The 10,914-nt window shown below is 35.6% G+C and overlaps 1 protein-coding gene across 2 annotated transcripts in view; it reads left to right on the top strand.

The window, feature by feature from the left end:
- The window catches only part of TRAPPC10 (trafficking protein particle complex subunit 10), a 96,907-nt gene extending 93,421 nt beyond the window's left edge, over positions 1-3,486 (top strand). The window contains exons 21-24 of one of the 2 annotated variants that reach the window (XM_087721729.1): positions 171-348; positions 1,514-1,553; positions 1,621-1,708; positions 2,967-3,182. In XM_087721729.1, coding sequence (XP_087577855.1) covers positions 171-348; positions 1,514-1,553; positions 1,621-1,708; positions 2,967-3,038 — 378 coding nt within the window. In that variant the 3' untranslated portion in view covers positions 3,039-3,182. Of the gene's footprint in view, positions 1-170; positions 349-1,513; positions 1,709-2,966 lie in introns of both variants that reach the window. The other variant, XM_087721728.1, reaches the window with a different exon arrangement.
- Positions 3,487-10,914: the final 7,428 nt, after the last annotated feature.

The following is a 10,914-nucleotide window of genomic DNA, read 5'->3' on the forward strand; positions in this document are numbered from 1 at the left end:
CATAAGAAATTGACTTGTATGGGATTCCCCCCCCCCATGCTGTGTTTGTAAAAACTCAAAGGTTAGGATCTTCTATCCAATCAGAAATTGGATTATCTCCTATCAATTTGAATAGTATGAAAAAGTTATCTTTTGTGTGTTGACTATAAATATTATTGTACTCCTGCCAGACATTGTATAATGTGAAAGCTGAGATTTCCCCCCCATTGGGGGCAGAATATTGTAAAACAGGCTCGCTCTGTTCATTGGAAGTGTCAATTACCCGTCTTTTAGACCTCCTGGATGTGGATAAAGATGAAGCATTAACAGAAATGGATGGATACTGTACAACCAAACTGATGTATGAAGGTTAGTAAATATTTATTACTCAGGATTTAGTTTGGTTACTTATTAGTTGATAACTTGCTGTTTAAATGTTTTATTCATTTTCATTTTCAATTTTGTACATTCACTTATATACTGGATATTTACAATAATAATAATAAGAAAAGAAAAACCCCAACCTAAACACAACTCATCGTTGGAGGGAGAAAGGAAAGTTGGAGGGGGAGAAGAAGGGGTGTATGAAAGTGATAGGTTGGGTTTATGAGTTGTGTTTAGGTTGGGGTTTTTCTTTTCTTATTATTATTATTGTAAATATCCAGTATATAAGTGATAACTTGCTGAATCATAATGTTAGCATCAATCGTCAAACAAGCATTTTTCTTTTGGTATCTCAGGATATTATATATTTATTAGATTTATATCCTACCTTTTGTACAAGAACTAGAGACAGTGTACACAGGGCTCAGTCCTTCTATTTGTCCCATCAATAGCAACCTGTGAGGTGGCACTGAAGGGAACTGAGAAAGAGCAAAGTTGTCGCATTAGTTTTCAGAGTTGAGGAAGAACTAGAACCTGGGTCTTACAACTTCTAACTCAGCACCTTAATAGTTACATCAGATTGTTGTCACTGTAAACAAAACAGTGAAAATGTTTGGAGAAGAATCTTATAAATGTAGTCAAATTCCTTAAAAAGTACTAGTAGAATCATAATCCTAAACTTTTTAACAGAATTGTTTTTCCAGAGATGATATTTACATGGTAGAAATATATGTTTTACTGCTACTTTAACAGGCAGGATGCTTGAAGGCCTCTCTCCAGGCCTTCCGAAAAGCCGTCAAAACCTGGCTTTGCCGGCAGGCCTGGGGTTGATGAGTTCCCCTCCCCTCTCGACTTGTGTGGTTGCGTGATTCTTGCCTATTTTAATTATCTGTATTTTGTTCTATGTTCCCCGTTTCCCTTTTTTGAATTGTTCGCCGCCCTGAGTCCTTCCCGGAGAAGGGCGGCATACAAATAATAAAATTCAATTCAAAAATTCAATAAGCATGTCAAATCTGTACATTTAAGCACCAGGTGATATCAGTCTACAAAATGTTGCTTCACAGGATGTTATCTCCAGTGTTCCAGTGGAGTGATACCATATCAGTTGAAGTAATAGTTGATTTTGAATAACATTTTCTCTTTATTTTAGTTGTGGATGACAGTAGTAACTGGGCAGTCTGTGGAAAGAGCTCAGGGGTAATATCTATGCCAGTAGCAGTTCAAGCAACCCATAAAGTGCATATGGAAGTAATGCCCCTCTTTGCTGGATACCTCCCTTTTCCTGATGTTAAACTATTTAAATATCTCCCTCATCACTCTGCTCACTTTATGCAACTTGATGCTGGTAAGAATGCGTATATTTAAAAGTTATGTGAGAAACTGCTAACATAAAATTATAGAATGTCCTTTCTCTATAAAATTTTACTTCATAGCATTACACTATCAAAATTCTTCATGGTTAAAGACATGTATTTTTGGATTAATATATTTTTATGTGGATGTTCCCATTCTCTGAAAAATGCTAAATTTAATTTGAACAAAAATATTAACTGAGCAAAACAATGTATTATAGGGCAACAATGTTTGAATCAAGGTACTTCTAATAAGCTAACTTACAGAATGTGTTTAAAAATATGAGACATATGACTCCCATGGAATTGAAAATTGGCAAATTTTATAAATCATTTTATGACACAAAATTACCATAAAATGGTTTATGATAATGCAAATGGCATTGATACATCTCTAAATGTCTCCCTGAATGTTTAAGAACTTTTCCAGTGAAAGCAGAATGTTAGAAACTTGTCATTGCTAAGAGTTCAGCAATCTCTTGTCATTGAGGAATATGGTAAAATAATATGAAACAATGACTCATAAAAAAGTATCTAAAAATAGTAGGCTTTTGAGACTTCAATAATCATTTCTAAGGTATTATATCTTGTTCTTTATAGAACCTATTGTTCTGATGACATATAGATGAAGTATGATTATTTCTTTGAATGTTGCCAATGTTTTCCAATCTTGACATCTTCTAGGACTAGGACTTCAGATCCCAGATTTTTCATTTAGTGCTATGCTGGCAGTGGAATTCTGGGATTTGAAGACTACGTATCTGGAAATTGCCAAAGTTGGGAATGATCTGATTATTCCTTCAGTACTGGAAGCTCCAGTAAGTGGCCTGAAACTTACAAACATTTACTTTGATTCTTTATTAAGTACACATATACGCTGCCTTCATGTAAGGCACTAGGTTTAAAAAAGAGAGAGAGAGAGAGACAAAATTGTATTATAACAGATAACTCTTTTCTTATAGGAACTCCTTACTTTAGATTTTCCATCTGCCTCAGTTGTGATGCATTCAGATTTTTATCTATGAGAACATTAGGAAGAGTTGTGTCCTGCCTTTTTTTCTTTTTAGTGAAATTGATGTCATAAATTTGTCAGATTTTCTTCTTATGTTAATATACTACTTTAAATGCATTCATAAATAATCTCTGATAATTTTAGTTATCTTAGCAATTTAGTTAGTTTAGCAAATTAATTGTTATCAAAAATGTACAGATGAATGTGAAATAGAGATTCACATTTTATTTTTTTTACAGATAGCTGGATTGAAAATGATAATATCTCTGTGGATAAAAATATGGATGATCAAGCTGACAACAGTAGCATAAAGAGCAGAGGCAGCATACATTCAACAACCAGTGCAGAACACAAAGGTTTGCCCATGCCCCGACTTCAATCATTTTCCCCTGGACAGGTCTTCAATTCCAGTTCTGGCATGCAAATCCTTGTCATTCCCAGCAAAGATGATCACATTTTAGAAGTCAATGTCACATGACGTTTCTCTGTAGATGTGTAGAAATATGCACATGAGACTTGAATATAAATGCACTTTAAGAGATCATAACCTGATAGTTCATTGAGATATTTTAACACTAATAGGCCTATGGCAACTTAGTCCTTACTGGCCCTGGAAGTGTCAGACAATTGTATCAATTTAAATGTACAGTGATACTTGTAACTGCTAGTTTATATTGCTACTTTTTGTGTAAAATGAATTTTGGGTTGTTTTTTTTCCTCTGTCATTCTGCTGATGAAATAAAAGATGCTTATTGCCAATTCCTAATTTGAGCAGCTTCAATAATTAGGTTCCTGCTTAAATAATATTTCAGGATGACATACGGTGTAAGTCCTGCAGTGTGGCAATTAAATACTAAAGTGTGTGCCTTTCTAGTCACATGATTGTCTGATTTCCTGGTACTTTTCCAAATTTCTGTGTAATAGAGCAATTCTTAAACCCATAACTATCTACAAGATTTTAAATAATACATGGTGTGTGTGTGTGTTATATATATATGAATATTTTATATATATATATATATATGAATATTATATATATATATATATATATATATATATATATATATATATATATATATATATATATATATATATATATATATATATAGAGAGAGAGAGAGAGAGAGAGAGAGAGAGAGAGAGAGAGAGAGAGAGGGGGGGGGGGGGGAGGGAGAGATATTTCTTGAAGACTTAACTTCTGTGCCTTGGAACATAACAGATTTATCAGTGTGCTGATGCTCTTGAATTTGTACTACATAGAGAACCATTTTGTCAACACATGGGATAATATGCAGACACATACACATATATGCATGCACACCTTGATGCAAGTAGCAAAATGGTACAAAAGTGGTTAAGTTAAAATTAAACACACAATTCATTAAGTTTGGAATGAAAACACAAAACATGGTCTATGATTGTCCCCAAAAGTAATAGTTAAGTGATTAGATGTAAGATATTGGGTCTTAATTGATTTTGTTGAATATTTCACTTGATATTTTTAACACCAAAGTTTCTTTTCCTGTTACAGTTGTTAATTTATTATGGACTGCAGAGCCATAAATGTAGTAAAATAGCAAGTGTGTGTGTGGTGTGTGTGTGTACACAAGCTTCCATACCATACTGTAAGCTGATGAGGCAAGAGCTGCAGGGAGCCTTAATTGTTTTTGCAATCTGGTTATAGGTGAATTTAAGGTCCTAGTTTGAATTTGTGGTGCAACAAACTGCATTTACACCAACTGATTACTTTTTAGTTGTAAATCTATTGTATAAATGATTATTTTAAAATGTCTGAAATAATCTGATGTATTTGTCTGTGTATAATTTGTTCCAGAAATCAAGGACAAAATAAATGTGTTTTTATCGGTGTGAAAATCAAAGCTTGTAAATACGTTTAATATGTAGAACTTTTTCCAGTTCTTAGAAACAATGTATTTTTGTACATAAACATTTCTCTAAATTTCACTGTAATTACCTTAGCTGCTGCTTATATGTATTATTAGCTTAGAGTTACTTTATTAGTGTATATATGTAGCCTCTTAGTAATGAGCCTCTATCATATTTGAAAACAATAATTTCAGATATAGGAGGCAAAATGAAATTAAAATCAAAATTCATTTATTAAGCGATACAGTATGTGCATGTGTTACAAAATTGTGTATCTATTCTTGATTACTTTGCCTAACTTCAGAGCAATTGAACCTTATTTTTATAGGAAATGAGACATCACATTTCTGCTAATTTATTAATAGCTGTTTTGTATGTTCAGTTTTCTTCCTTTTGTAGAAAATTCCCTCATGAAATTTCCATTGAAGTCAAGTTGATTGTCTCTTTGCCATTTGCTTTATTTAGAAAAAAATGCAAGCTCTCAAATATCTTTTTGACAATAATTTCTCTTAATCTTGGTTATTGCCTTATAAGAATTAACAAGATTACACAATGAACATATGTATACAAATGAGTTTCTTGTTTATATAATTTTTTAAACTAGAGATTTGTCTTTCAAACAAATTTGAGTATAAATGTATATTTTGGACATGATGAATAACCTGATTTATTGTGAAAAAATCCAAAGGCAAAGTTTTATTAGCAATTAATGTACAAGGCTTTCTTTTGTTATAGCTTCAGAGCAGCATAAAGTTTTCATGTTCATATTGAAATGACGAATTTCACTAAAATACACCAGAAGTGTATTTTAATCACTACTGAGGTGATAACATATGTATAGAAGGAAAATATTGTGTTCTAACTTGTAAATAATTGATTCAATTTGAAATATATGCATTTGGGGAGGGGGGAGACAAATGATCTTATTTGTAGATAACTTTCAAGCCTGTAAATACGTGCAAATGGGTTAAAGGAGTAGAATTTTGATGATTTTCACAGATTTGTGATTGGAAAAATTAACTCCTTCTATGGAAATTGTTGGATTTAAATGATATTTGTGGCATATCCTACTTGCAACTCTGTACAATGTTACACTATAGGTGTAATGTCAATGTAGAAAAGCAAATAGGAAATATATCTAGAAAATTATTATCCAGTTTTATTCTTTCCTAAAGCAATGCCATGAAAAGTAGGGAATAAACTGTTAAGAAATGGAAAACAAGCTACTGGATAAAGCGAATAAAAATCTTCAATATTTTAGCAATTTGTTCTGATTCTCAACATTTGTGTTCCTTTGTTTCACATGAAAAACTAAAGCCAACCATTAATTGACTTGACTCTTGTTGACTTCACGGGAGAACTATGCAGTTTTCTTGACAAACGGAACTGTTCTTTTGAGTTCCCACTCTAGCCTTCAGGCCTGGTAGGAATAGTTGGTCTCACATTCAATTATATGTCAGGTCTGAGTCATATTATGTCATGCTATTTCATTGCACATTCTTAACAAAACAATTAACAAAACAATCTTTAATCGTAAAAACATTAATAGAAACAAAAACAAAAAATAAGAAAAGGGGGAAAAAAACTAGGAAAATTTCTAATCCCAAATAAACTAACAAAGAAGGGGGAATGTAGGAAGACGAAAGCCAATTTATATATTATATTTAATAATAGTCAATGGTTTACTGATCAATACAATAATCTGATAGTACAAAATATTATAAAATATTACAAAGTTTCAGCCATTGTGACATAAATTGCCGCATTTTACTAGAAAATGCCTTTTTCAAAACAGATATATATATATCCAACAACCAGTCTTTGACATCTGGAACATAATATTTCCAACTTCTCAATATTAGAACCTGCATACAACCATAGTTCCTGTTAAACAGTCAGATTTCAAACTTTGGTATGCAAGTGAGGAATAAAGTATTTGACCCTGCTGATTTTGTATGTTTACCCACTGACAAAGAAATGATCCGTCTGTAATTGTAATGGTGGGTTTATTTTAACAGTGAGAAATAGAATAACAACAACAAATCCAGAAAAATGCCTTTTAAAAAGTTATAAATTGATTTGATTTTAATAAATGAGATAAGTATTTGACCCCTTCGCAAAACATGACTTAGTACTTTGTGGCACAGCCCTTGTTGGCAATCACAGAGGTCAGACATTTCTTATAGTTGGCCACTAGGTTTGCACACATCTCAGGAGGAATTTTGTCCCACTCCTCTTTGCAGATCCTCTCCAAGTCATTAAGGTTTTGAGGCTGACGTTTGGCAGCTCGAACCTTCAGCTCCCTCCACAAATTTTCTAATGGAATTAAGGTCTGGAGACTGGCTAGGCCACTACAGGACTTTAATGTGCTTCTTGAGCCACTCCTTTGTTGTCTTGACCATGTGTTGTGGGTTGTTGTCATGCTGGAATACCCATCCACGACCCATTTTCAATGCCCTGGCTGAAAGAAGGAGGTTCTCACCCAAGATATGACGGTACATGGCCCCTTCCATTGTCCCTTTGATGCAGTGAATTTGTCTTGTCCCTTTAGCAGAAAAACACTCCCAAAGCTTAATGTTTCCACCTCCATGTTTGACTGTGGGGATGGTGCTCTTGGAGTTATAGGCAGCATTCCTCAAACACGTTGAGTTAATGCCAAAGAGCTTGATTTTGGTTTCATCTGACCACAACATTTCCACCCAGTTCTCTGAATCATTCAGATGTTCATTGGCAAACTTCAGACGGGCCAGTATATATGTTTTCTTGAGCAGAGGGAACTTGTAAGTGCTGCAGGATTTCAATCCTTCACGTAATAGTGTGTTACTGATTGGTTTTTTTGGTGACTATGGTCCCAGCTGATTCCTCACTGTTCTCATGATCATTGAACTTTGAGATCATTGAGGTGAGATCTTGCCCCAGACCAAGGAAGATGAACAGTTATTTTGTGTTTCTTTCATTTGCGAATAATCACAGTAACTGTTGTCACCTTCTCACCAAGCTGCTTGGTGATAGTCTTGTAGCCCTTTCCAGCCTTGTATAGGTCTACAGTCTTGTCCCTAGTGTCTTGACCATAGTGGAGAGTTTGGACTCTGCTTGATTGCTTGCTTCTGTGGACAAGCTGAGATTAGGAGCACTCCCTTTAAAAGACACCTGGGAGCCAGAAATCTTGCTGATTGATAGAGGATCACTTATTTCACTCATTAAAATGCAAATCGATTTATAATTTTTTGAAATCCGTTTTTCTGGATTTTTTTGTCACTCTGTCTCTCACTGTTAAAATACACTTACCATTACAATTACAGACAGATCATTTCTTTGTCAGTGGGCAAACGTACAAAATCAGCAGAGGATCAAATACTTTTCCCTCTCGCTATATAGTTCAACATTACTTTGTTCTGATTATTCTTACCTCTTCAAAACAGACAAGGGTGGCCAGTTTTACCATGTGCTGTATCTTGTTTCAGATGGCTGGATATTAAAAGACTTCGACTTATCATTCTAAGTTGATCTGGTGAAGATAAATTTTACTAGTTTTTCTATTAGTTTAATGCATTATCTTTCAGTTAATTTTATTTCCAGTTGGAGTGTGACAGAAAACACCATGTTGCTATAAGATTAATTAACCTAATAGTGCACGAATCCTGTCTTATCTCTGATTCTTATTTCTTATTTTTGTTAGTCATAAAGCACTCTATGGAGATTCTCAATCATCCAGGTCATGATTGTTCCAACGCTGCTTTTCCAAAAGGCAACTGGAAAACAGTTATATATAAAGCAGTCATTTGCTTTTCATCAATTAGCATGTAGGTGGGTGTTTTAATGAATCTAAACTTTTACATAGAACTATATTTATGCTTCAGAGATTTGGCAAGGAAATATTAAATTTGGAGGTCCCAGTGCAACATCTGCAGGTGGCATTACACTCAATAGAGACATGCTGCTTTGTTTTTCCTCTTTTCAGTAAATGGCATTGAGAATCATGAAATTCAGGAAAATTGAATAATTTCCTTCCTTTATTTAGATACCAAACACATTTCCCAGAGACATGGACAAATACACCTAAAATTTTATGCTAGTTTTAGCACAAGAAAATAAGTCATTATAGCTATTTAATCATTTCAGAGCAGCTAGGGGGATGGTACAGAATTTATATCCACTCCTAAGATTTTTTGTGTGTGTTCTTTTTCTACACTTCCTAGTGTCTAGTCACTAGGCCAATCGGGCTCTGGGATAATGTGTTATTGTTTTCTTCTTCCTTTGTGGATTGTATTCCTTTGAAGTTTTGTTGATTGTTTTATGTGTCTTTTCTACATATTGGGTCTATAACCATAAATATATCCAGAACTAGTGAAAGAATCCAAGGCAGCAATACTACACAACACACCCAACCTGGCCAAATACACTAAGATCGAAATATCCAGAATCTTGGACCCCATCAGCCTCTTCCTCCCTACCTACAGTCAGTTTGACAAGTAAACTAACAATCAGAGCAACACCTGTGGGATCACCACTCTCGGGACTGTAGAGACTGTAGTGCAGTGTCTAGAAATATAACTCAGGATGTGCGCAATTTTTATAAGCTTTCTTCTTGTGGCAATTATCAACATATTTATCTAAGGCATCACACTGATTGTCCTTGTTTTCCTCTTTATTGTATCAGAGTAATAGTGACATACCATCTGAGTGTTCAAATAATTTGAGAGTTTACCTACTAAAATGTTGTCCCAGATCAGAGGTGGGTTCCTCCCTATACAGTCCGGTACGCCAGAAGAGGTAGTGAAAATCTGGCGTACCGGATAGAATCAGTAGTAAAAATGGTGGCTTGGCCACGCCCCCGAACCTGTTCTCCCATCAGCAGCTTTTTTTTAAAAAAGTTTTTTCTTCTGCGGGTTCAGGCAAGAGGGGGGGAAAGCTTTAAAAAGTGAGAGGGAGGGAGGGAGGGAGGGGGGGAGGAAAGAAGAAGGAAGGAAACTCATTTTCACCCGGGATATTCCGCAAAAGAGAAAAAGAAATGCTGTCACTTTAAATCGGAACTGAGCATGCCCGGCTGTGGAATTCTGGGAGTCGAAGTCCACAAGTCTTAAAGCTGCAAACTTTGGAGTCCTGCTTTAAATTGAAAAGCTACTCAGGTTTGCAAAGTGGCATTCAGCAGTTATTTGGGGAGGAGGTTGCTTCCCACAGAGGGAATGGAAGGAAGGAAGAAAGGAAGGAAAGAAAGAAAAAACAGCACAGCAATTTAGGGTTAGAAGGCTACTCAGAGGTCATCTAGGCCAACCCCCTGCTGCAGCAGGAAACCTTTTGTTTTCTGGATTATTTTGGTGCCTCTTAAGAGAGAGAAAAATTGCCAGAAAGGAGAAGGAGTTTACTAGGACAAGACTGCCATGCAAAGGAAGGCAGATATAGTCCTTGACTTATGACAACAATTGAGCCGAAAATTTTGGTTGCTAAGCAAGAGCGTTGTTAAATGAGCTTCACCACATTTTACCCAATCCATGACATCCAGTAAGTTACATCATTTTGGCCACGCCCACCCAGTCACATGACCGACATGCCCATAGAATAGGTAGTAAAAAGTTTTGAAACCCACCCGTCCCTGATGTTCCAGAATACAAACATGGTATATTAATGCAGCTGGCTTCTGCCCTAACACGAGGCCAGCAAAGTGTTTTCCTTAGGTTTCCTTTTCTATGTACTGAAATTATGCCAAAATATGTGCAGAGGGCATGAGGTATGGATGTTAGCGTTCCAAATATCATCCAAAATTAAATCAGAGTCCAAGGCAGAGCTTTCCTCAAAGTTCTAATTTATTAATAGAGACATGTTGGCATATCTGTGGAAAACCCGAATCTGAAAGCTTCCTGGGTTTCCCCACCCAGTTGAAAGTTCCATGATTTTGCCCCCACACCCACAAGTCCATCACATGGTCCAATCTGTCACTGCCACGCTGACATTTCCACCCATCTAGTTCCGGTCAGGCTCAGAGGTGTAGAGACAAAGGATGACCTTGGTTTCTAGAAGGAATTTTTTATTTTGACAACAACACATTCTATTCCTTACTATTCCACCTCCCACTAATGAAACAGACCAGTAGAAAAGAATATTGGTGTGGTAGGCCAAAGATCCTAAAAGGAACCGGCTGCAGGTCTGACAGTGGAACTCTGGGCAATTGTTCAATTTGTCCATATCTAAAACCACCATTCAAACCACATCCTGTAATTTTATGGCCATGTATGAAACTGAAAAGAGGCCGATCCTACGCGAGGCTAATCGACGGCTTGCTGCTCCTAATGCAGTGACTGA

The sequence above is a fragment of the Thamnophis sirtalis genome, unplaced genomic scaffold, assembly GCF_051295495.1.
Source record: "Thamnophis sirtalis isolate CommonGarterSnake01/CBP01778 unplaced genomic scaffold, rThaSir2_p1.2 scaffold_8, whole genome shotgun sequence".
NCBI lineage: Eukaryota > Metazoa > Chordata > Lepidosauria > Squamata > Natricidae > Thamnophis > Thamnophis sirtalis.